Source organism: Chiloscyllium punctatum, chromosome 38 (genome assembly GCF_047496795.1).
Source record: "Chiloscyllium punctatum isolate Juve2018m chromosome 38, sChiPun1.3, whole genome shotgun sequence".
NCBI classification, from domain to species: Eukaryota; Metazoa; Chordata; class Chondrichthyes; order Orectolobiformes; family Hemiscylliidae; genus Chiloscyllium; species Chiloscyllium punctatum.
In genome coordinates, this window is record NC_092776.1 from 48,008,372 (window position 1) to 48,035,998 (window position 27,627).

At 39.6% G+C, this 27,627-nt stretch overlaps 1 protein-coding gene across 2 annotated transcripts in view; it reads right to left on the minus strand.

Annotated features, from left to right (window-relative positions):
* Nucleotides 1-4,241: 4,241 nt before the first annotated feature.
* The window catches only part of lipf (lipase, gastric), a 44,489-nt gene continuing 21,103 nt past the window's right edge, over nt 4,242-27,627 (minus strand). For both annotated transcript variants that reach the window (XM_072557829.1, XM_072557830.1), the window contains 7 exons: nt 16,746-16,944; nt 14,778-14,887; nt 13,490-13,626; nt 11,423-11,569; nt 7,985-8,056; nt 7,711-7,782; nt 4,242-6,083 (listed from right to left, as the gene is read on the minus strand). In XM_072557829.1, the coding sequence (XP_072413930.1) occupies nt 5,850-6,083; nt 7,711-7,782; nt 7,985-8,056; nt 11,423-11,569; nt 13,490-13,626; nt 14,778-14,887; nt 16,746-16,944 (971 nt within the window). In that variant the 3' untranslated portion in view covers nt 4,242-5,849. The remainder of the gene's footprint in view (nt 6,084-7,710; nt 7,783-7,984; nt 8,057-11,422; nt 11,570-13,489; nt 13,627-14,777; nt 14,888-16,745; nt 16,945-27,627) is intronic.

Here is a 27,627-nt window from a genome sequence, read left to right on the forward strand (position 1 = left end):
TGAAGTGTCGAATTTCTAATGAAGCTTGCTTACAAGTTGGACATTGATGCTCCATTACATTGCCTGCTAGATGTAGTTTGCCATCTTTGCATTATAAATGTAGATTAGATGATTAGATTACTTAGTATGGAAACAGGCCCTTCGGCCCAACAAGTCCACACTGACCCTCCGACAAGCAACCCACCTAGACCCATTCCCCTACATTTGCCCCTTCACCTAATACTATGGGCAATTTAGCATGGCCAATTCACCTAACCTGCACATTTTTGGTCTGTGGGAGAAAACCAGAGCAGCCGGAGGGAACCCATGCAGACATGGGGAGAATGTGCAAACTCCACAGACAGTTGCCTTAACATGGGAATTGAACCCGGGTCTCTGGCGCTGTGAGGCAGCAGTGCTAACCCCCATGCCGCCCCCAGACAGTTGTTAAAATATTTCCAAGTACCACTGTCGTCACTTTGTGCCAACACTCGGTATGATGGTCAGGTCCATCTCTAAATTTGAGCAAAGGGACCAGATCTCTAACAGCCACATGAAGTTGTTGATTAGCTAAATTTCAAACTTAAAGTTCAATCCTGACAATTCACTGGTCATACCTATTGGGATATGCTGCAATGTAAATTACAGACCCCATCCCAAATAAATTTGGGAAGGGTCACTTAACTTGAAATGTTGTTCAAAGGATATCTCTCCACAGATGCTGCCAGACCTGCTGAGTTTTTTTCCAGCAATTTGTTTTAGCTTCTAAATAAATGTGGACTGTCTTCAGTATTTGAGCCTTATTTCTATGTTTTGATATTAAATATGGTGGAAGTTGGTGGGAATAGTCTTTAGGAATAGTCTGTTTTTTCTCCACTCGTAGCACACTGAATGGGCTTCTTCCTCTCGGGGACTGCAGGCAGTAGTGTGCGGTCATGGCTAGTGATCTGTTCAGGTGGTGCACCTGGAATATAAAGGGGAGCCATTCCCCTATTAAAAGGAAAAGGTGCTATCAAATCTTAGGAAAGAAAGGCTTGACGATGTGCAAGAGACACATTTGACTGATAGATAGCATCTGAAGTTATAGCAGGGGGAATACAATAGGGTATTCTTTTCCTCCTTTAACTCCAAAAGCAGAGGAGTGGCCATACTGGTATGAAAGAACTTCCCATTTTAGGTGACAGATCAAATCAAGGATGAGCATGGATGGTTCATCATTCTCAAGGTGCTGATACACTGAGAAGAGCATGGCATCCTGAACACTTACTGTTCCCTGGCGCACACTCAAACTTATAGTTGATGCATTCTCTAAATTAATGGCTCTTGGAGTGTGCCATATGATTTTAGGAGGGAGCTTTAATTGTCTCATGGACTCTGGGGTTGACAGGATGCCAAGTGGGTTGTCAAGTACACCTCGGCAGTCTAGGCACTTAGTGGACTTGTGTGAGGAGCTCTTTGTTCTGTCAGTTTATTTGGACTTGGTGTTCACCTACAGAATTGGGAGCGGAAGTATTTTGGACCATGCGGCAGTATATTTGTATGTTAAGACCAAAGGTAGTGGAGTAGGCACACAGCACTGGCACATGGATCTGTTTCTGTTGAAGGATGACAACTTTGTACAGTATTTCACAAGGGAGCTCAGGATTTGTTGGGACATCAATCAGGGTATGGCCAGCAATCCGTCAGTGCTCTGGGAAACCACCAAAGCGTTCTTAAGGGGTATGATTATTTCATACTCTGCAACAAGGAGGCAGAGAGGAGAGCAGCAACGGATACTCGAAGCCTGGCTGAAGGTAGCCAAATTGCCATATTATACCAGACCATCTGTAGTCAAACTGCAATAGGTCACAGTTCTGTGGGCTGCTCTGGACTCAAGTGCTCACACAAGAGATGAACAGTGGGGTCTCCTTTGCAAAGGCTGGTTGAAATGGGGATAAGCCAGGTAGATACCTGCTTAAGAAGAAAAGTGCTCCATAGTTCATTGTGTCTACCAGGGAGAGAACTGGTAATGTCACTCATGAACTGAGTAAGATCAATGCCAAATTCCAAGAGTTCCTTGCAGAGTTATATTGGTCAGAGGCCTGATGGGATGGAGGTGCGAGAATGGAATACTTCTTTGAAAACTTGGACCTCCCCAGTATAAATGCCAATCAGGCCTCCCTTTTAAAAGCACCTCTGACAGTACAGGAGATGCAGCAGGCAGTAAGGCAACTCCAAGCTGGTAAGGCACCTGGTCCAGATGGATTCCCGAGCGAATTTCACAAGGAGTTCATACACATGTTAACTGAACCACTGCTGGGGATATATAGTAATTCATATAGCCAGGACTGTCTTCCGCACTCTCTTAGGGAGGCTAATATCTCCCTTATCTTAAAGAAAGGGGAAGAACCCGAGGACTGTACATCATATAGACCCATCTCACTGTTGAATGTGGATTTTAAAATTCTACCAAAGGTGCTGCCCGTTATTATAAAAGAGGAACAGACTGGTTTTATCAACAGCCACAGCTCCTCCAATAATATCAGGCGTGTTTTGAATATGGTGCAAATGTGTAACCGAGAACGATTCCAGGTTTGGTGGTCTCTCTGGCTGCAGAAAAGGCTTTTGATCAGGTGTAATGATCATATTTCTTTGCTGTTCTGGATCGTTTTGTTCAGGGTGGTGGCTTTTGCAGGTGGATAGCAGTGTCATGTAAAGACCTCAAGGTGGCAGTTATCATAAATGGAGTTAAATGGGGCAATTTTGGTGTGGGGAGGTGCAGCCAACAGGGACGTCCCCTATCGCCGCTACTGTTTACCTTGGTATTTGAACCACTAGCAGAGGCTATCCGAAAAGACCCTGAAATAATGGCACCAAAGGTGGGAGTTCGGGAATACAAAATCACTCTCTATGCGGACAATGTCCTTTTGTTTTTGGCAAACCCAAAAAGTCCATACCCCCACTAATACAAAAAATTAATTAGGTAGCTATTTGGGATACAAGATAAATCTCTCAAAATCGGAAGTCATGCCTATGCTGTGGCATTGGTGGAGGTACAGAAACTGGAGATAGGAATGGAGTTTCCTTTTAGATGGTCACAGAAACGTTTTTTGTATCTGGGAATTTGTATTATCCCTTGCTTCCGGCCACTGTATGGAGCTAACTTTGTGCAGCTGTTTGAGAGGATAAAGCAGGACCTGCAGTAATGGAAGGGACTACCCATATCATGGTTAGGCTGTATAACCTTGATTAAAATGGGTGTTCTTTCTTAGTTGTTTTATCCTAGGAGGATGGTCCTGTTGTTATTACCCAAACAGGTGCTGCAGAGGTTTGTAGGATGGCTTGGATCATTTATTTGGTGCTGTAGGTGCCCTTTAATTAAATTTACCTAGTTGCAACTTCTACAGAATATTGGGTGGGGGGAACCTCCCAGATTTGACGAGATACCAGCTATGCACCCGGTTGTCATGTGTAGGCAAATGGGTGCATAATGACTTGAAGTCAATATGGCTTGATGTGGAGGCCTCGCAGACAAGCCTCTAGGTCTTGCAGGGTGGCGTAGACTTGTGATGGAGCATGTCCCTCAGGATTACCTGACAAGTATGGTGAACATTGAAAGAGAGCAATTTTATAGGACATGGCAGCCCTTTCTAGATATTATGGACATGGATCTGTCAGCGGTATTGATTAGGGCCTTATATAGTCACGAAGGTCGTATATGGCAATCCAGTAATCTGGGGTTTGTTTGGGGGGGGGGGGGGGGGGAAAGAGAGGAGGAATCAGGTTAATGCAGGTATAATCACGGTTGCTCCCATCGGCAGGAGCCTCGATGGAGGTGCAACGAATGTAATTTAAATTAAATTACTATCTACAAGACTATGTTATTTTATTTTATTTGAATTTGTGCTAATTTGGTTTAAATAATTGTAGGCAGTTTATTGTTGATGTTACTGTAATATAACAATAGTATATTAATTATTCTGTACTTTTTTTGGTTTGTATTTTTGGAAAAAAGTGAAAATGTTTTCTTCAATAAATATATACAAAAATATGGTGAAAGTTGAAATGACTAAAAATCAAGTATTGATTTGTCGGAATTTCATTCACTTTATTGATGTTGCTCCATCCGGAAGAGCAAGACAAAACTGTGACATGGTATTAAAGGTTATCAAAATGATATGCATACAAGTTTAATTGTTTGTTGTTTAAATCAGCAGTGTTCTATTATGCTTTGAGACATGTATTTTCAAAAAAAAAGCACTTGCATCACTCAAACACAAGACTTGCTCTCCAAACCAGCTTTATTCACCTTTATTACAGTATCAATGCCTTGATCATTACTGCTATTTTATTAAACTTTTATGTGAAGTTACCCATTATGAACTGGTTTACTGACATGAGCTAGTTCAGTGTGTTCCATTTTAATTTTCCTATCAATGCCAGAATTCAGGCTACTGCAAATGCACATGTATTAAAAACCAAGTTGTCAATCTTTAATATGTAATATCAGCTGAAAGTCTGAGTCTTTTTCTGGAAGCCAGTGATCTATCAGGTCAGTGTACAAACATATGATTGTACAGCATTTTTAACTAAAATTAATTTGTTTATAGAATTACTAGCACCTCAACTAATCAGATCTTTTCTGAAATGTCAGGCTAATTTTCATTAAAATGTTGATCTGATTATTCTAATTGGCCACACGTGAAAAATTGATCCTGAGATATGAATTCAAGTGGTGTTATTAAAATACATTCAAAATTTACCCTGAATCACCAAATGACTTCAAACAATTTAATTTCCTGAGAATGCTGGTTTACATGATTTAGTAATTTCCATAATCACAGGGCGTCTCAATATTGTACAATTCATATTTTCATATCAGAGGCTGATGCAGAACAAGTATTTGGTCAGCAGCATTGACTGAATGATGCTACAATCTACTCCCAATAATTCAAACTTTTTTTTGGAAAATTAATAGTTCCTATGTCAAGTGACTTTGAATTAAGAGGTGCAGATTGTCTCAGGCAAGTGGCTTTTAATTTATAGTAAACAGATTTGGAACTTAATGTTCAGAAATCAACTTTATTTTCCCCCCAACCAGATTTAACGAGCAACTTCACAATCAAAATAATACCAAGTTCTCATAGTTGTTCCATGTAGCAAAATATACCTGAAAATTTGATGTGTGAACAGCAGAAAATATTCTTTCAATTCTACATTTGAAAAGGAGCTATGTGCCCTAAATGCTGCTAACATTAGGGCCTTTTCAAGGAACTCGTACCATCTTGCATTGTTGCTCCCAAATACCATAAATGAACACCAGTAAAAAAAATCACTGGTTCAAACAAGCATTATAGGGAACAGCAATAAAACTGGAAGAAATATGGCTTGATCCAAATGCATAGGATAGCTAGCAGGCTTTCATGTGCAGCACCCCCGGCAATTTAGACAATGATCAAGTCAAAGAAATTTTGTAAAACATGAATTCTCTGATCTCAAAAGTCCAATAATTAGGAGGAGGAGATGGACATGAGTTCCAAAGTCTCCATTAATTTTATTTTGACCAGGCCCACTCCACATTTTTCATCCTCCTCATAAAGAAGAATCAGGCCTCAGCTTGCTATTTGGCCACAGCAATATGGCTGTGGATTCGGAGTTTCAGGGTATGAGATTAGACACTTCTTAAAGACAGAACTCAGGCACAATCTGGGCAACAAACTATTAAAACTTTAATAATTCTAAATGTATTATCTCTTATTAAGAATCTTTTAAGACCATCTATGATCCATATAATGCAGCAATAAAGGGAAGGATAAAAAGAAAAGCAACTCATAAGAGAAGTGTCCATTAACTCCAGTTTTAAAAATAGATTATTGCAGCTCGTCTCCTACTCACTGATACTTTCTCATGAGACTAATCATGTCGTAGTACATGCGCTGCGGAGCGTCCAGACCCCAGATGAAATCCAAGTGCTCCCAATCAGGGATTTGCTTGTGGTAAACAACATTGGGCAGATGTTTCAATATATAGTTCACATCTTGGGGATCAGCTAGCCAATCGTTTCCTCCAGACCAGAGAGCAGTAGGGACAGGCATTGATTTCAAGTAGTATAAAGGTGGCTTTGTCTGAGCAAAAAAATGAAAAGAAAATTAATTTCTGCATTAAGCTTAGATACTTGTTTATTACTGCAGTTAGTTCTTAATCTACATTTCTGGGGGAACAGCATGTCCAGTTTATCCCAAGAATATTCTTGCGTTGAAACTGAAAACAGGCTACCCATCCAAAAAATCTCAGGTATGAAGTGAAGTAAACCGAGCAAGTGGCATCAGCCAGTGGGCAGAGTCAATACTTTTAAATCCACATCTCTTGTCAATCTCAATAGAGATTAAATTCAAATGTGTTTAGATACATGTTAATGCTCTTCAGGTAAGTCGACAGTGACTCCACTTTAACGCCTTGGATTTGGAGTAACCCCAGAGTGAAAGTTTAGGTGTGGTCAGGAAGGTGGAAGAGAGTAGTTTTTGTGCATTGTTGGAGGAGTTTCAGCTGTGGAGCAGGTGACAAGGAATTTTACTTCTTGACCAGAATGGAGAGAGCAAGAGTTCATCAAGTGGAAAGCTGATGAAAAGGCAAGATTTCTACAAGAAACAAAAACACTTTTTCCACAGGCAATTTCTGCAGTAGCAAAGGCAGCCTCAGAACTCAGCTAACAAAAGAATTACTGGTCTTCACTAAGATGACATCAAAAACATGGAATACAAAAAAGAACATTAAAGTCATGGAGCGTAAAGAAGATTGGGAAGAGTAACATAATTGAAGAATTCAGGAAGAGAAAATTAGACATAATTCAAAGTATGATATCAAAGTCTATCAGAGGCTTAAATATTTATAGCACAGTAGAATGTTTGACTCAGCAAATAATCTTCACGATCAGAAAGCTACTTCTAACGCTTTGTGAAGTAAATACTTTTAAGTATTTACTTCACAAAGCGTTAGAAGTAGCTTTCTGCTCGTGAAGATTATTTGCTGAGTCAAACATTCTACTGTGCTATAAATGCTTAAAAGTATTTACTCCTTCCCAATGCTTTAGCACAAAGTACACAGTGCAAATTAATAACCTGATATTATTTTCTTTCCCCACAGAACATCTTATCCAGCTCTTGTAAAACAGTAGAAATCAAAACAAACCTATTTAACAAAAGGGAATTTCTTTTTCCATAACAATGACAAGTTTTTAATTATCCTCCCGGTATAGTTGTTTCACATTTATCAACATATTCACCACAGAAAATAAAACTAAACTAGGGGCAGCACTGTGGCTCAGTGGTTAGCACTGCTGCCTCACAGCACCAGGGTCCCAGGTTCAATTTCAGCCTTGGGTGACTGTCTGTGTGGAGTTTGCACTTTCTCCCAGTGTCTTTGTGGGTTTCCTCCCACATTCCAAAGATGTGCAGATCAGGTGAATTGGCTATGCTAAACTGCCCATAGTGTTAGGTGCATTAGTCAGAGGGAAGTGGGTCTGGGTGGGTTACTCTTCGGAAGGTCGGTGTGTACTAGTTGGGCCGAAGGGCCTGTTTTCACACTGTAGGGAATCTAATCTAATCTAATCTAAACTGCAATAGAATTGTTTTATCTCTCAATAGCTTTACTGAATTTTCATTCAGAATAACAGTAACCAGAATTAATTTGAAGGATGTGCAAGATGAAGCACATTTAAACACAAACTTTTCTTAGTGGTTTCCTATATAATACCTGATTATAATGCGCCATATCTTTTGAAGTAGAACCCCAGTCAAAAGCCTGAAAACGTCCTCCTTTCACAGCCTGAAAAACAATGGCAAATCAAAAGATTAATTTCAACTCAATTAGTTAGAAGTGCACAAATATGAAACGTGTCCTTAAATACTTGCCACATTAACTGTCATACACCATTACCGCATGCTTTTACAGAAAATCTCCACTTTGTATCTCCAATATAGTGGTAAGTGTATTAAATAAAAGTGTTGATGACCCATAGAGGCTCTACCTGACTCCAGTGAATAATGTTTTGTACGGAGGTTCCAGCAGGACAATGTGCTGAATAGACTGGTATTCTGCTCTGTAAAATTATTTGAAATATTTAAAATTAATCCATTAATGTTCAACATGACTACAAAACACACAAAATGTTTCTATTTCAAGTTATAATAACAAAAACAACTTGTTTATATAACACCTTTTAATATGATGAAATATTCCAGGGTGCATTATGGAACAAGATATGAAATCAAAATGGAAGACTTAAGGGGCATCTTAAAAGAAGAAAAGTAAGGTAAAGATCTTTGGAGAGATTTAGGGAGGTAATTTCAGGACATACAGCCTCAAACATCTGAAGGCAAGGACACCAATGGAGAGAATTGGTGGGGATTCTCTGGGGATATTCTAGGGATTAGAATCACATATATGCAATATCTCAATGCAAGTGATTACAGTTGTAGAGTGTGGTGAGGTGATACATTATGAAGGTGTAGAATTGTACTGTACCTTTACAAGAGTGAAGGACTTACAGAGGCACATACAGTGGAGAAGTTACATTGTAACATTTGGTTGCGTAGATACAAAAAACAAATTCAAATTTGGCCAATCAGTTTAAAGTATACCCCAAAAATACCAAACTCGAATCAAGTTGGAATTTAGCATATTGACAATATTAAAGTTAATGATACAATCCGATGCTTTGGGATATAGGACTGGGAGAAATTGAACAGTTGAGAGGAGAACTGCCAAGCCACCAGCATGTACAAACTGCCTGAAACACAGCTCTCTTAAAGGTACTTATCTAAAATGATCTGTGAATCAGAAATCCCTAAGAAACTCTACAGAGGAAGATTGAAAGGGAAGATTCGACAACTGCCTGGTTTTGAAATTTGAATTTTTGGTAAATATTAATCAGGGGTTTTATTGGACTAATATTATAGAAGGGAAAGTAAAAGATAGGTTAGAGGAAGAGGTGTAAATGGTTGTTAGTTAATTATTCTCTGTTATACTTTAATAAATAAATTTTTACTTTTAATTTTTACTTTAAATAGTTCTTAGTGTATCGAATTTCACAATTACTGCACGGGATAAATATTTTCTGGGTTGCTGGTTTAAATTAAGCGGGGGGGGGGGGCGTGGTTTACCCATGTTGTAACACATGGAAGGGTTTGAAATCAATGATGAGAATTTTAAATTGAGGCATTAAATTAACAGGAACTAATGTAGATCAGCAAGCATAGATAGGGGTGATAGAAGAATAAGATTTGCTGAAAATCAAGACAAAATTTTGTATAACTTCAAGTTTATGGAAATAGAACATGGCAGGCCAGCCAGGAGTGTGTCAGAGCAATCAAGCCTTCAATTAATAACTCCATGGATGAGGACTGCAGCATTTATTGAGCTGAAGCAGACCTTGTTACAAAAGGTGTGAAGAGACAATCTTAGTGATAATGTTCAAAAACCCAAAATATTGGCTAAAATTTGTTTAAATTATTTATCAATTTTCAAACTCAGGTCAGTTTGGATCTTTTTTGGAGTCAAGTTGCCAGGATAGAAATTGAGTGAAACACAGATGAACAATCATACTTTTGGTCAGGTAGTTTGGGATTAAATATCCAGCATATACCAAACCAGTTTTACTTCACTCGTGATACGCTGAAACACAATACAAAGCATAGGATTAAAAAATTATTGATCGACAGACAAGTAATCTTTTTTAAAGGAAGAAGTGAGGACTGCAGATGCTGGAGAATCAGAGTTGAAAAATGTGGTGCTGGAAAGCCCAGCAGGTCAGGCAGCATCCGAGGAGCAAAAGAGGCAAAGTTTTGGGGATAAGCCCTTCATTAGGAGTTTTTAAATGCTTATTTACTACACAAAACAAATAACCAAAAGTTTAGAAACTTTTTAAATAGCAAGTAAGAGTGGCAACAACCTGTGACTTGCTGTTCGGAAGGGGAGTGGAAGTGCAGGCACCTAATCAAAAGGAATTTCAATAGGAAACTGGACTGACATTTGATGGAAATAAATTTGGAGTGCTAGAGGATTGAGCTGGCACATGGGACTGACTGGACTGCCACACAAAGAGCTACTAAGGACTTAATGAGTTAATGGAATCTTGCTCTACCATACTATATGATGGTATGATACAGTACTGTGATACTATATCACCAACACCGCTTATGACAGCAAATACCCATGCCAACTTTTCTAGGTGCTCCATCGAGAGCATTCAGTCTGGTCTATCACTACCTGGTGTGGCAACTGTAGCATTCAAGATCGGAGACGGTTACAGAGAGTAGTGAAATCAGCCTGGTCAATCACTAAGGCCAACCTCCCATGTATAGAATCCATCTACCAGGCCAACGGTCAAGGAAAGGCTGCCAGCATTCTTAAAGATCCATCCCACTCTGGTAATGTTTTTCTACAACATCTACCATAAGGGAGAAGGTACAGAAGCCTGAACACACATACACCAGCCAATTTCGCAACAGTCTTGACCCTAATGTTAGAATACTAAATGGACTCTCAAACTCTTAACAGTCGCCTGTACCCATGTTTTTGTTTTTGTTGCTGTTTACCTATTATTTACTATCTATGTACTTGACTCTGTGATCTGCCTGTATTGCTCGCAAGACAAAGCTTTTCACAGTGTCTCAGTACACGTGACAATAAATTCAATTAAATTCATGACATGGATATTGTGAAAGCTTTTAAAATGCACATTTAGGCCAGAGCTGCAAACCACACATAAGGGAAGGTACTGCAGTAGGGCTTTGCATTAAGCTTTATAGCATAAACAAACAAAACTGCAGCAAGAGTGCAAGTGATAGGCAATCTTAAACTAATCACCCCTAGGAATGTCAAGGTCACCAAGGCTGCATTTGTAAATAGGTTCAATGTAGAGGAGATCAAATTCAACAAATACCAAACCTCTAAAGCAAATTTAAACAATACAACTGACAGATAACATATTTGGCAATAATATTCCTTCAGGCCCTGACAACTAGATTTTCCCCTCAGTTCTTCTCCTGTGTTCTATGCTTCCCTTAAACATTAAGGAACTGTATTTTATGGAAGTACTCCACACACTATTTTTTTAAAAATTATAACTGTAGAAAGACCTTAATGTGGGACATTTGATACCTTTGAGTGCAGTAATAGTAAACAGATAATATAGCACCATCTGCTGACTTAAATGTTTCATGATTGAATGAGTTTTGAACCCTCCTGCTACCACTCCTGCAAATTTTGATCTTAAGCAATTTCAGATGGCAGCTGAATACTGACTTTCAAATCAGTAATTACAAAAAACATCAGAAAGCAACAGTGTTATATTCAAAAAACAACCCAACTGGATAAACCAGTGGAAATCTTTTTTGATATGCATATCTGTTTGTTTTTCTCTTTTGCTTCGGACCTTCTTACCATTCAAAATTGTGATTCTTACCTTGTTAAGATTCTTTTCATTGAATCCACTTATTATGAAGAATATATTGCCACAAAGCTCTTCAATCAAAAATTGATTACATATATGTGTAGCAAGCCACGTTATTTCCTTAGTTTGTGGAAGGAACTCCTTATTTCCAAACAAAGCCTGAAAAATACAGAGCATGAATGTATTACAATAATTAATGGATAAAAGTGACTGTTTATAAATATAGTAACAACCATTTAGTAAATTAGTAAGAAAGATAGGTCTTCTTAAAAGCATCATTAAAACAATCCTGGAGGTTCATTTGTACAGATCTTTGATGGAAAATCACAGAGCAAATGGGATTTGGCTTACATAGAGAGAGACTGAGAGGACAAAAGCAGAGAAATTATGCTTAGATCCCCAGTTGGAGTAATGAACACAGTTCTGATCATCACACTTTAGAAATAACATAAGGGAACATGAGAGAGTGCACAGCAAATCTACCACAATGGTTCAAAAGATATTAGCTACAAGATTAGGTTGGAGAAGCCACAGCTGTCTTTTTTGGTGCAAAGGGGACTGTGGGAAGTTGATAAAGGTGTGGGAGATTATGATGGACTCAGATTGGTAAACAAAAATATACATTGCTCCCATTAGCTAATTGAGAGGACAATGATTTAAGGTTTTGAGCATGAGATGCTGAGGGACAGTGGCTGTTGTGGTTGAGGATAAGGAATTTTTTTTTGGTACAGGGAATGGCAGTGACCAAAAACATGGCAGCAGAGAATCATCTGGAAAATTAAATCATGAAGAAAACCAGAGAAACGTTGCCCTCATAGCCACAATAATTAGAATCTGCAAGCAGCTGCTCCTTCAATACGGATTGTCTCAAGCTTACTGCTGATAGGCTCATAACAAACCATACGAGAGCAAATTTGTAGGATGGGAAGCCACCTGTGATTGGAGGAGCAGTGGAAATGGAGAGTGACAGCTGTGAACAAGCAGCACTGAGACACTGGAGAAGAGAGTGTGGGTGGGGAAGTAAGGCTGGTGAGAGTGGGGCACCGCAGGGAGGCTATGAGCAGGGAGTGAATTCAGTCTGCAAATGGGGAAGGTGAGGAGGAAGAAAGGGACTACAAAGCTTGGATTTGGAGTCGGAATTTGATGTGGCGGAGAAGTCAAGAGACAGAGGTGGGGGTGATCAAAAGACAGACTTAAGACAGAGGAGGGGGGCATAAAAGATACAGGGAGGAGGGAGAACTGCAAGACCAGTTGGGGAGAAGAGGAACTGTAAGGAGCAGTTTTAAACCTTTGAAACCAGGTCAATCAATAAAACGTTTCAAGGGAGGCCACATGCCTATAGTTTAACATTTTAATTTCAAACTTTTAATTTTAATTTCACACCAGCAGGCTGTACTTCTCAAATTGAAGGGCACAGCCCTTCATGTCTGCCAAGAGGCATGTTTGTGTACTAGGGAGACCAGCCTTCAGCCAACACAATTAACTTCTACAAACCTAAGAATGGGATTCCTAGGTTAGGCAGATCATGGCACCAATGTGCACACTCTTCCTCATCTTCCCAGACCCCTAAAGCAAATACTGACTACCTTCTGATGGCCAACTCTCCCACAACCACATGATCAATCTCTCTCTCTCTCTCCTCTGCTCCCCTACAAGTTTTCCTGTTCACAGTCAATCTGACTGGCTACAGCTAGAAACCTGTTGAAAAGATTTGAAACAAACTACTGTTAAGCTCAGCATGACAAGAGGGAAATCAGCACTTCTAGATTTCCCAACTGCAAATTCACCCACCTGCTAATACCTTACAAAAATAATCAGATTCAATAGCTTTGTGATTCTTTTCAGGTTAAAAAAAAAAGTCAGGTAGGGGCCATTTCTAGTAGATAGCTTTAAAATGAACTGTACAGTCAGGCACTGTGTTACTCAACTGCTCCTATTCCAGATAGGTGATACCTGTTGCCTTTGCAGTACCCTGGCACTGAAAGTCTCAGTGTCTTCTACAACTTGTAAGGTGTATCCTAAACTCAACAACAAATTGCACCTTTCCCCTATATTTTGTGAAATTAAAAAAAAACTTACTCTGATCAAAAACTCTGGAAGTTGCCCAAGTTTTACAAGCGGACTGACAGAATATTTAACTGTTACAACAGGAGCCAAGCCAAAAAAGACTTTAATCTTCTTTGCTAACTCCGGCATTGTAGAAAAGGCTATGAAACCTGAATAAGGAAAACAAAGGAAAAACAGATTGCAAACATTACTGTTCTCATTCAAATTTTTAAAAATCATGTTAAATGTACAAGTAAGTGGCACAGGGACTTCTTTTTAAGATTTCAAGCAATATGGTTTCTCATAAGCCTGTTAAGAACACAGATTGTGATTTATATGTTAATAAGTTCAAACAAGCAACTTGAAGATTGTCGAGATCAACATGAATTCAAAGTCTACCAAGTAAACTTGTATGCTTAAAATGATGAATGTCTAAGTCCTATAAAAAGATATCTAAAAACAAGAATATTATGAACAAATATTTTGAGCTCAATTAATGAATCTTATATAATTATATATTCCACCTTAATGGTATTCTTCAGAAGTTAACTAATCGGACAGAGAATAATGGGAAGGACAATCCGTACTTCCCTGATTTCTGCACTGGCAGAGAAGGCACTAAGGACAGCAGTGTGCATTTTGAGAATTGATTCTCATTGTCCCATCATGGAGTGAAACAGTGATATTGAAATGAAGTTCAGGTTTAATGAAAGATGTGGTTCAGAATGCAAGAAAGATTGGGCACGGTTAACCACCAGAGGTCAGACAATTCTTAAGTAATCAGGAGGGTTAAGTGTAAAATATGCTTCAGCATCCAACTTCTCATGCATAATTCACATTCATTTATAAAATTCAGGGAGAACTCTTTCATTTCCAAATCTGAAATCCAAGGATAAACAATTCAGTTCACTGCAACTCAACAAACCAAACACCCGAATGCGTGCCAAATGTATCTCCTTTAAATACTTGATTTTATGATTAGCTCCAGGCTCCTTGCTTGTCCTTCAAAAGCTCAGAGTAACTAGCTACTCCCTGGCTCAAATATGATTTTTCTCTTATCTAGTCATAATGAAAAGGGGCTTTGCACACATTCTCAAATAGGGAGCAATGTTATTCCTCATTAATACATGTCTACTGCCATGAACAACTTAGTTTTATACAGTGACATTTTATGTTAGAAGTACATCATATCAAAATTCATGATATTAAGATGAGAAAAACGTTTTGGCACAACTTTGTATATAATAGTGGAATGGAAACAAATGAGCGAATTTCCAGGTCTGTACTGATGACAGATTACTAATGTGGGTACTTGACTTACCAATTGTCGTTCCCTGAGAATGACCAACATAATATAACTGTCGTTGCGATGTTTTTTGGAGGATGAAGTCAATCACTGCTGGTAAATCCTTGGTAGCCATTTCATCAAAGCTGGAAAGTATTTATAATGACTTGATTTGTGAAATATCTACACCACTAAAAGAGAAAATTATTTACACCCAAACATCTAATCAATTCTAATAAAAGCAAACTTTTACCAAGCCACAGTGTGTTAAATGTGGCTATTTAATTCTCAAAAAAGTAGGTCAATATTAATTAGATGTGTGGAAGCAAATACGATTCAAAGCCGCCATCATATTCACAAATCTCATCTGTAACAAGGCATCACATAAGAATTGTATATTTGCACAGCAATTAGGATTGGGCAATGCATGTTGGCTTAGCCAGCGACGCCCACATCCCATGAACAAAAAAACAAGCATTATTATGAAAAGTTAATTGAGAAGCCAGCTACATAGTGGCATGGATAGAAGATTGATTACCTAATAGGAAGCAAAGAATCTGCATAAATTGGATTTTTTGTCAGGTTGGCAGAATATAATGAACATTGTGCCACAGAGCTTGACACTGGGATCTCAACAGTTTACAAATTATATAAATGATTCAGACAAAGGGACAGAAGAAATGGTTGCCAGATTTGCCGATGAAGTAAAGACAGGTACACAAGTAAATTGTGAAAAGGACGTAAGGAGGCCACAGTACGATACAAGTACATTAACTAAGTTGGTAAAGAGTCATCAGAATGCAAATTTATCCATTCTTGTGAAGCATTCTTGAAAGGTAATCAAGTGTAGGCAGGAATGCGAATTTGAGGTTACAATCAGATCAGCCATTCGAGATGGAGTATTGAAATGCAAAGGGATTTGGGTGTGCAGGTCTACAGATCACTGAAGTTGGCAGCACAGGTAGATAAGATAGTAAAAAAGTCAAGTCAAGACATGCTTGACTTCACTGGAAGGAGCATTAAGTATAATGATGGACAAGTTATGCTGCAGCTTTATAGAACTTTAGTTAGGCCACACTACAATTGTGGTCCCCACACTATAAGGAGGTGGATGCTTTGAAGAGGGTATAGAAAAGGTTTACCAGAATGTTGCCTGGTATAGGGCAGTGTTAATCATGAAGGGTGGACAGGCTGGGTTTGTTTTCATTGGAACGCAGGAAGTTGAAGGGCAACCTAATAGAAGTTTATAAAATTGTGAATGGTATGGATAGAGTGGAAAGTATGAAGCTTTTTCCCAGGGTGGAGGGGTTAATTACTAGGGGACACAGGTTCAAGGCACGAGACGAGGATGTGGGGGGCTGGTCAAAAGAGATGTGCGAGGCAGGTTTTTCACACAAAAGGATGGTGAGTGCCTGGGGTACGTTGGCAGAGGTGGTGGTAGAAGCAGACACAAAAGCAGCATTCTAGAAGCACCTGGATGAATACATGAATAAGAAGGGAACAGAGTGATATGGATCCATAAACAATGACAGTTTTAACACAGAAAGGCAAATGTCACAGCGCAGGCTTGGTGGGCCAAAAGGGCCTGTTCCTGTGCTGTATTTTTCTTTGACAGAGTTATTTTATCACTCAACAAACTGGCTGCCATACTTGTCACCATTACTCCAGTGTTTGCACTCTGAAAGAGGTCATTAACTGGTTGCAAGAATATTACATAATGCAACACCAGCCTTCCTTCTGTAAAATATTAAATAAAACTATGTTGTTTTGAGGAGATAGCAGCATTTGTCAATTCATTTAGTTACTTTTTAAATATCTGACAGGATCATTCAAATAAAACACCCACATATTTTTCCACTTCAAAATGGGAAATAACCCAGAGTTAAATACATACAAGTTTATCGTATTTAGTTAGCTTCATGACTATCGATGGTTGAAATCTTAAGTTGTTGTTAAAAAGTAGACGAAATGTAAATAATTTGAGTAAAATAAGAGAATTCATACCTAAAAGCCCAGAATGCCTCCTTGTACCTTGGAATGGTTTTATGCTTTCGTGACCATGTATTTCCTCGACTATTTCCAATCCATACATCAAAACCAGCATCTGCTAAAATGAAGCCCAAGCTATTGTTCGCCAGGTTTGTGACCCAGTTGCTTCCTGCTGCCAGTAAGCCATGTTGCAGAAAGACAACTGGTCGGACTCCTAAGGGAACAGACAAAAATATTTTCTATGAATGCAGGCAAAATAAAAATGCTATTCAGTTAAAAGGCAAGCATGAGTAGACCCATTACTATATAACCTATTCAATAACACAAGTCTGTAAAAGTATCTGTATGACCTCTAGATCAAGTCGATCTAACAGATTGGTGCAATCTTCTAAATTCCATGCGATTTTGCCTGACTACCTTATTGAAAGTTTTTAAGGCAAAGACACAGATTTTTGAATAGTACAAGAATTAAAGATTATTGCAAGTGGGTGGGTAAATGGAGCTGAGTCCACAAAAAAAAAAATCAGCCATGATCTCACTGATTGGTGGAGCAAGCTTAAGGAGCCAGATGGCCACCTCCTGTTCCTATTTAAGTCAGAGATGTACAGCACAGAAACAGACCCTTCAGTCCAACTCCTCCATGTCGACCAGATATCTTAACCTAATCTAGTCCCATTTGCCAGCACTTGGCCCATATCCCTCTAAACCCTTCCTATTCATATACCAAACCAGATGCCTTTTAAATGTTGTTATCGCTTAAGTTCCCATTTACTTCTGTAATACATTTCCAATCTAACTTCCATTAATTATACTGGCTATATCATACTATTTTTAATGAACCACTGTTGGTTGGCACAACTGTAACGTATTCTTTCTAACTTGCTTGATTTATATTTTTGGCCTTGATTTTCACCATGATTTTCAACTCTGTATCATTGCAAAATAGCAAACAAATCCTGTTCCCGAACAGGTCACCTACCATTTTTGTTTGGGTAGCTATGGGGGCAAGTAGCATTTCACACATGGAAGAAGCTGCCCATATAAATCAGCAGAGGCCTCCCCTTGTGATTTTGCAAACCAAGGAGTGAACAAGGTGCACACAGAACACCCAGAACAGACATATTGGAGGTGGCTTCAACTAAGTTTTATTTGGACAGTCAGCAATACTCACTTCTGAGAGGGTAATGATGCCTTTGGATATAATCCAGGATCACCTTTGGGAGTGTTAAGCTTTTCTTATGAATTGTCAAACATCGTAATGAATATTCAAGAAGTGCATAAACATGTTAGGGCTACTTACGGTTGAAAGTAGCAAAAAGTTGTTGAAAATAGCTTTTAGTTGACTTAGAAGTCATTTTTTTTGGTGTAGTTAGCTTTGAAGTGACAAGTTAAAACAATAGTAGCTCTGTAGACAGAAATATCCGAGATAACAGTTTAAGACAGTACACACTGGGGCTTGTTAGACACGTAGCTGCAGTTATTTATACAGAGACAGTTGAATAAGGAAATCCTTGTGCATGACATACCTAGCTAATTTAAAGTTTGAGATCCATCACAAGCAAATTTACTCTAGTTAAGATTTCCAGATAATCATAAGCACAGAATTTGAATTAATTATAGATTTTGACCGTATATTTCTTTTTAAAAAGCACAATTAGTATTAAAGAGATTCCGCTATAAAAAAATCCTCCAAACAAGACAATCCTAGACAGTAAGGGAGGCTTAAATTACAGCTGCAGAAGTTAGTAGAATACTGTATTGGACTGTGGTTAAATACAGCATGCATGTGAAAGCCCCACAGATAGATAGAAGGATGTCAGGTAAACATCATGAGATCATGGAAGACTGAAGGTTGTCTGTAAGGCTGCCCATCACTGACCAAACAGATAAATGACTAATTTGATAATATGGTTTGTTTGTAATTGTTACTGGCGGGCTCAAAACAAATGTATAAAAATGTATGTTATTTCTTTGAATATCCCCAGGGTGTAATTTCAAATAAACTCTTTGATGCTGGAAGTGGACTCTGGGTGCCGAGTGATTTAGTAATTCTGCCCCAACAAATGTTTTGGAACTGTGACACTCATTAGACCCATCAAATTATGAAGCTCTTAAAACCCCTGCCCTCAATTTAAAAATAAAAGTCTGAATTGTTTAAAACAAAATACTTGCTATCACAATCTGTTAGCATAAGCCTGAGGGTTGAACAATTGATTTGATAAGCATATATTTTTGTTCTGTTTTCCTTTTAAAGATGGGCTACAACACGTGCCCGTTTCTGCTCAGCACACCTCTGCCTTTGGTAGAATCTACACCTATTCTGGAGCTGCCCAGCATGACTCCCATGAAACTCCTTCAGCTTGGAGCGAAAATCCCAACTTCTGGGCCACTTTCTCCAGATCAGATTTGTGGAACCAGCAGAATTCGCAACTTTTTTCTGCACATTAGGGATTCTATGATTCTGCATTCCAACCTGAGGGCCCTCTGCATTCATAATTCAACCACACAATTTTCATGGTCCAAAAAACAAACGGAGCAGTGATGAGAATTTCTTTTAGAAGTTAATTGCTGAAACATGTGATTATAATATGCAAGGAACTGAGTACTGAGCATAAAAATTACTCAGAGTTGAACTAAACACTAACTTCGTTAGGGGATAGTTTTGAACATGCAGGAGCTTCTGGTCTTTTACACTTTGACTCTGGTCAACCAGCTTACGTTACTTACTCTATAATGTATCATCCTATACGGTCATAATCAATTGCATAAAACAGGACTTCAATCCAAAAATAACACGCTCACACAGATAAATGCAAAAACTCTAGAGACTGTCCTGCAAATTCCATCAGCATTAACTCTGCTGGGTCTCTTAAGTTGTACAAACTCTCCCCTCCAATTCACTGATAACAATTTTAAGATTTTTCCAATTTACTCAATGACCTTGCCTTTATAGCCCCCAAAGCTGTTCTCCTTCAATTCTAATCTTTTCAGATACCTGTTGTTAAATCACTCCAATAGCAGCTGTCTTTCACTGACCAGCCAATTATCACTGCAATTTCCTCTTTAGACATTTCTGGCTCTCTGTCCTCATTTAGGATCCTCAAAGAAAGTCCATTGGGCAAGCTTCTAGTTTTCTGCATTATCATCTGATGGTTAATTGTAAAATTTTATTTCATAACTCTCCTGTGAACTATCCACCACTGAGTCACTTCAAGAAAGTGAACAAGCTTTGACCGACAACTAAATCAGTTGCACAATCTCAGCTTAAACAGTTTCTTTTTTCAGACCCTGTTCTAGAAAGATATTTGGATCAGTTTCTGTTCTTGGTGGCCACAATTGTTCCTTCTGTCCTCCTGAGCTAGAAGGGTTCATGCAATGCTCCACCTTTATAGGAATGGTGACATCGATGTGCTTTACTCTGGTAACTATTCTCCTCATACCACTTGAGCACGTAAGGGAAGATATCATAGCTAAGCCTAAGACCGTAAGAGAGCAGACTCAATCATGACTGATAAGTTTCTCAACCCCATTCTCCCACTTTCTCCCTGTAACCCTTGATGCCTAAGAACCAATCGCAGTCTTAAATATCCTCAATGACTTGGCCTTCACAGCCTTTTGTGGCAATGAATTCTGTAGATTCCACTACTCTCTGACTGAAGAAGTTTCTCCTTATCTGTATTCTAAAAGCTCTTCCCTTTACTTTTAGGCTGTGTCCTTGGGTCCTAGTCTCTCCGACCAATGGAAACATCTTCCCTACAGCTACTCTGTCCAGGCCATTCAATATTCTATATGTTGCAATTAGATCTCGCCTCATCCTTCTAAACTCCAAGTATAAACCTAGAGTCTTAAACGTTCCTTATATGTTGAGCTTTTCATTTTTGGGACCAATGCTCATGAATGTCCTCTAAACATGCTCCAAGGCCAGTACATCATTCCTGGGAGATGGGGCCCAAAACTGCACACAATATTCCAAATGTGGTCTGACCAGAGCCTTATAGAGCCTCAGAAGTACATTTCTGCTTTTATATTCAAGTCCTCTCAAAATAAATGCCATCATTGCATTTGCCTTCCTAACTACTGACTCAACCTGCAAGTTGACCTTGAGAGAATCCTGGACTAGAACTCCCACATCTCTTTACAGACTTCTGAATTTTCTCGCCATTTAGAAAACAGTCCATGCCTCTACTCTTTCTACCAAATTGCATAACCTCACACTTTCCCATGTGGTACTCCATCTGCCACTTCTTTGCCCAGTCTCCTCAACTGTCCAAATCCTTCCACAGCCTCCTCAACACTACATGTCCCTCTAATTATCTTTGTATCGTCTGAAAACTTAGCCAGAATGCCCTCAGTTCCTTCATCTAAATCATTAATGTATAGTGAAATGTTGTGGTCCCAACACAGATTGCAGAACACTTGTCACCAGCTGCCATCCTGAGAAGGACCCTTTAATCCCCACTATGCTTTCTGGCACACAGCCAAGCTTCTATCCATGCTAGCACCTTGTGTCTAACACCACGAACCCTTATCTTACTCGGTAGCCTCCTGTCCAGCACCTTATTAAATGCCTTCTTGAAGTCCAGGTAGATAACAACCATTGGCTATCCTTGGTCTAACCTGCTCATTACTTGCTCAAAGAATTCTAGCAAATTTGTCAGGCATGACCTCCACTTGATGAAACCATGCTGATTTTGTCCTATTTTACCATATACTTCCAAGATTCAGAAATCTCATCCTTCACAATAGATTCCAGGATTTTATCCACAACCAACTTAGTCTAATCAGTCTGTCATTTTTTCGTCTTTTGTCTTACCCCCATTTTAAACAAGGGTGTCACGTTAGCGATTTTCCAGTCCTGTGGAACCATTCCAGTTCCTAGCAATTCCTGAACGATCACCACTAACATCTCCACTCTCTCTTCAGCTATCGCTCTTAGAACTCTGTGGTGTAGTCCATCTATCTGGCCCAGGTGATTTAACCACCTTCAGGCCATTCAGTTTTTCTAGCACCTTCTCCTTGATGATGGTCACCATACTCATCAGCTCTTTTCCCTCATTCTTGAATGTTTGGGATATTACTAGTGTCTTCAACTGTGAAGATTGACACAGTAATTATTCAATTCCTCAGCCATTTTCTTGTTTCCCAGTATTGTCTCTCCAGCGTCATTTTCCAGCAGCCTAATGTCTACTTTTGCCCTTTACGTCTCTTAAGAAACACTTGCAGTCTTCCTTTAAATTACTGGCTAGCTTACCCCCAGATTTAATCTTCACCCTTCTTTTTTTGTTGCCATCTGTTGGTCTTTGCAAGCTTCTCACTGCCATTCATCACATTATATGCTTTCTCTTTTGCGTGAACCTGTGGTTGACTTAATGACCCACATGCACACTATACAACAGGGATTACTAGAAAGCAATAAGGAATGGAGCCACTTGTGATACCCTCAATGCAGCCCAGCATGCTTAAAACTCAGACTATATGTCGAGTCTAAAAGCTGGCTATCTTGTCTGAGCAAATTAATACAACTGAATGGGATGCATTTACCCATTTAAATGCTTTAAAATACAGATGTCTCAAGGTACTGCACAAAGAAAAATGGATGTTGAACAGTACTGAAGGATATTGAGATGCCAGTATAGGACTGGGGTGGACAAAGTTAAAATACACATAACATCAGGTTATAGTCCAACAGCTTTAATTGGAAGTACTAGCTTTCAGAATGCAGCTCCTTCACACAGAATTTATAGCAAAAGATCACAGTGTCATGCAAGTAAAACAACATTCTGAACAAACCTAGATTTTAAGTCTTTTATCTTTTAGATTGGGTTTTGCAGGTTTTAGCTCATTAATATGTAAATCCCAAAACTTCTTATAAATCACATTCTTGAGATAACTTAAGGTTTTACAACCAAAGGTGTAATCTCAGTTCAAACAATGCATTAAAGGTGTGAGGTTAAAGTCTGTCTGTATCCCAATCTTGAGTCAAACTGGTTCTATTCCCAAAGTAAGAATTTATAAAATGTTCTATGGATTGACTGCCTGCAGTTTTGAGCAAAAATACAATGTGTGAGCAAGTTCATACCATAGTCTTATTGTGTTCATGTGGGGGAACGCGACACACAGAGCGCGTGAGCCGGAGTGTGTTTGTGTATGCACATGCTTGGTACAGTGTGTGCACGAGTGTGATGGAGTATAAACCTGTGAGAGGTTGCGTGCATGGACGAGTGTGGGGGTTGTATGGGATTGTGTCGCGAGACAGCGCGTGTGTATGAGAGTCTGTGTGAGTGCGAGAGTATGTAAGAATGGCCGTGTGTCAGAAAGAGAGAGAGCGAGCGAGCGAGCGTATAGTGTAGTGGGATCACCTGTAGTGTGACAGGAACCCAAGGTCCCAGTTGAGGCCATCCTCATGGGTACCAAACTTGGCTATCAGCCATGAGGTACCCATGAGGATGCCCTCAACTGGGACTTTGGGTTCATGCCATAGAATCAGAGAGATATACAGCATGGAAACAGACCCTTCAGTCCAACTCATCCATGCCAACCAGATATCCCAACCCAATCTAGTCCCACCTGCCAGCACCCGGCCCATATCCCTCCAAACCCTTCCTATTCATATAACCATCCAAATGCCGTTTAAATGTTGCAATTGTACCAGCCTCCACCACACCCTCTGGCAGCTCATTCCATAACACACTACCCTCTGCGTGAAGAAGTTGCCCCTTAGGTCTCTTTTATATCTTTCCCCTCTCACCCTAAACCAATACCCTCTAGTTCTGGACTCCCCCACCCCAGAGAAAAGACTTTGCCTATTTACCCTATCCATGCCTCTCATGATTTTGTAAACCTCTATAAGGTCCCCCCTCAGCCTCCGACGCTCCAGGAAATACAGCCCCACCCTGTTCAGCCTCTCCCTATAGCTCAAATCCTCCAACCCTGGCAACATCCTTGCAAATCTTTTCTGAACCCTTTCAAGTTTTACAACATCTTTCCGATAGGAAGGAGACCAGAACTGCATGTAATATTCCAAATGTGGCCTAACCAATGTCCTGTATAGCCGCAAGATGACCTCCCAACTCCTGTACTCAAAACTCTAACCAATAAAAGAAAGCATACCAAACGCCTTCTTCACGATCCTATCTACCGGAGACTTCACTTTCAAGCAGCTATGAACCTGTACTCCAAGATCTCTTTGTTCAGCAACACTCCCTACGACCTTACCATTAAGTGTATAAGTCCTGCTAAGATTTGCTTTCCCAAAGTGCAGCACTTCACATTTATCTGAATTAAACTCCATATGCCACTTCTCAGCCCACTGGCCCATCTGGTCAAGATCCTGTTGTAATCTAAGGTAACCCTCTTTGCTGTCCACTACACCTCCAATTTTGGTGTCATTTGCAAACTTACTAACTGTACCTCTTATGCTCACATATAAATCATTTATGTAAATGACTAAAAGTAATGGACCCAGCACCGATCCTTTGTGGCACTCCACTGGTCACAGGCCTCCAGTCTGAAAAACAACCCTCCACCACCACCCTCTGTCTTCTACCTTTGAGCCAGTTCTGTATCCAAATGGCTAGCTCCCCCTGTATTCCATGAGATTTAACCTTGCTAATCAGTCTCCCATGGGGTACCTTGTCGAATACCTTACTGAAGTCCATATAAATTTCATCCACTGCTCTGCCCTCATCAATCCTCTTTGTTACTTCTTCAAAAAGCTCAATAAACTTTGTGAGACATGATTTCCCACACACAAAGCCATGTTTACTATCCCTAATCAGTCTTTGCCTTTCTAAATACATGTACATCCTGTCCCTCAGGATTCCCTCCAACAAGTTGCCCACCACAGAGGTCAGGCTCACCGGTCTACAGTTCCCTGGTTTGTCTTTATCGCCCTTCTTAAACAGTGGCACCACGTTTGCCAACCTCCAGTCTTCCGGCACCTCCCCTGCGACTATCGATGATACAAATACCTCAGCAAGAGGCCCAGCAATGACTTCTCTAGCTTCCCACAGAGTTCTTGGGTACACCTGATCAGGTCCTGGGGATTTATCCATGTTTACCCGTTTCAAGACATCCAGCACTTCCTCCTCTGTAATCTGAACATTTTTCAAGATGTCACCATCTATTTCCCTAGAGTCTGTATCTTCCATACCCTTTGCCACAGTAAATACTGATGCAAAATATTGATTTAGTATCTCCCCCATTTTCTGCGGCTCCACACAATGTTAAAAAAAGCTGAACTACACGTTAAAATTCTTGCTGATCACACTACAGGTGCCCCACTACACTATACACTCGCACACACAAGCATACATGCTCTTATACACACACACACACACAGCCTCTCACAGGCTTATACTCCGTCATACTCTCACACACACTAACAAACACTGTCTCAAGTGCACTCACACAAACTCTCGCTCTCTCTCCCTCACACACATTCAAAAGTCTATGGGGTGAATTTGCATTTGCAGATACATTCTACTCTTGCTCATGATGCACACAACCCGCAGGCAGTCAATCCATATAACATTTTATAAATCCCTACTTTGGAAATAGAACAAATTTGACTCAAGATTGGGATACAGACTGACTCTAACCTCACGCCTTTAATATAATGCCTGAGCTGAGATGTCACTTTTTTAAATATAAAACTTTAAGTTATTTTGAGAATGTGACTTAAAAGTAGTTCTGGGATTTACATATTTACCTGCAACCCATTCTAAAAGATGAAAGACTTAATAGCAATCTAGGTTTGTTCAATATATCATTTTCAGTGTATGATACTGATCTTTTGTTATAAATTCTGTGTCTAATGATCATGCCCCCCACTAGTTACCTGGAGGAAGCATTGCTCCAAAGCTGGTACTTCCAAATAAACATGTTGGACTGAAATCTAGTGTTGTGAGATTTTAAAGTTAGAGGAGAAAGTGAGGACTGCAGATGCTGGAGATCAGAGCTGAAAATGTGTTGCTGGAAAAGCGCAGCAGGTCAGTCAGCATCCAAGGAACAGGAGAATCGACATTTCTGGCATCAGCCCTTCTTCAGGAATGAAGGGCTGATGCCCGAAACGTCGATTCTCCTGTTCCTTTGATTTTAAAGTTAGTACTGAAACAAACAGAAGAAATGAATAGGCATTGTCAAAAGACTTTTTTTTCAAAGTTAGCATGTTTAAAAGTGAGGGGGGGGGGGGGGGGGTTTGGTCTGCCCAAGTCATCTGGCTCTGCCACAATATATATTGTGCATTTGAGTCAATATGCATATGGAGACTGCCACCCAGTAATATCACGGAAGAACGTGAGAGAACAAAAAAAGATGAAATGCGAGCGTAGTCTGGTGCCCAGACAGGAATCCAAGCAAAAGGTAATTGAAGGTTATACTGGGACAAATAGGGTGGAATTTAACACTTAGCACAGACACAAGCTTATATATATGGGCGACACGGTGGCAAAGTGGTTAACAGTGCTGCCTCACAGCGCCAGAGACCCACATTCATTTCCTGCCTCAGGCAACTGACTGTGTGGAGTTTGCACATTCTCCCCGTGTCTGCGTGGGTTTCCTCCGGGTGCTCCAGTTTCCTCCCACAGTCCAAAGATGTGCAGGTCAGGTGAATTGGCCATGCTAAATTGCCCGTAGTGTTAGGTGAAGGGGTAAGTGTAGGGGTATAGGTGGGTTGCGCTTTGGCGGGTCGGTGTGGACTTGTTGAGCCGAAGGGCCTGTTTCCACACTGTAGGTAATCTAATCTAATCTAATCTAAAAATACATTGTTTTGTAATTTACTTTGTGATGATTTGTCTCAATTGCAGTTTGGTTTGAGGAAATAATAGATACAAGAATTTTAACGTGTAGTTCAGCTTTTTTTAACATTCAAATTGCACAATATTTTATACATCACAATTTTAATAATTATCATTTGAGACAAAGCTTCAGATTCATACCTTATGTCATATTTCAAAATATCCTATCAACCCAATATACTAATCTCCAGATATTGTTAAAATCTTTTTGTAAAAAGGCAATAAAACTTGACAATTTATTATTGTTGAACCTGAAAATATATTGGATAGAGAGTCCATCATTGACCAATTACCAGGAAATCCATTGCTCCTATCACATGCACAACAAGGCCAATGAACTAGATTAGGAGGAGAAGTGGGGACAGGAGGAATGTGAAGGAATCTGAAGTGTAAAACCAAATCGGTTCTCACTGGCTGGAAATACTTCCATCCCTCAACGAAAAGGTTGAGGGTACAAGGCACAATTCAGAAACATTGAATACAATTCAGATTGCCACACTGCTTCTGCAGAGGGGGCTACACTGGCAGAGGTGATGCCTATCCTGCTTGTGCAGGTAGACAGAGTTCCAATCGTACTATTAATGGAACAGAGTCACTAACCAACATTTACTCCTCCATCCATATTACCACGCAGGTTAAGTGGTAATTTATCTCATTGCTGTTTCAGGGATTTGCTATGTGTAAACCTGTTGTGACATTGCTCAGCATTTTAATAAGGAGTTCACCATTGGCCATGAAACGCAATATAAAACGCAAACAAGTTCCTTCTTTCAGTCCACAATTTATTAATTTCCAAGGGATTAATTAATACTCTATATTTAGAAAGTTAATATTTTTCCTTTATTCTCAATTCCTCTTTTTAATTCCAATGTCATCTTTTATGTCATTTTGCACTGCTACTTCCTGAAGGGCAGCTAGAGATGGGCTACAAATGCTAAAAATGTGACCAACACTTGCATCTCATGAATGTGTTAAAGAATGAAACCCTCTATTTACATGCAAGTGAAACTTTTAACAATCCCATTCGCAGCAGCCTCAAAGCACCAGGGACCCGGGTTCAATTCTAGCCTTGGGCAACTGTATGGAGTTTGCATATTCTC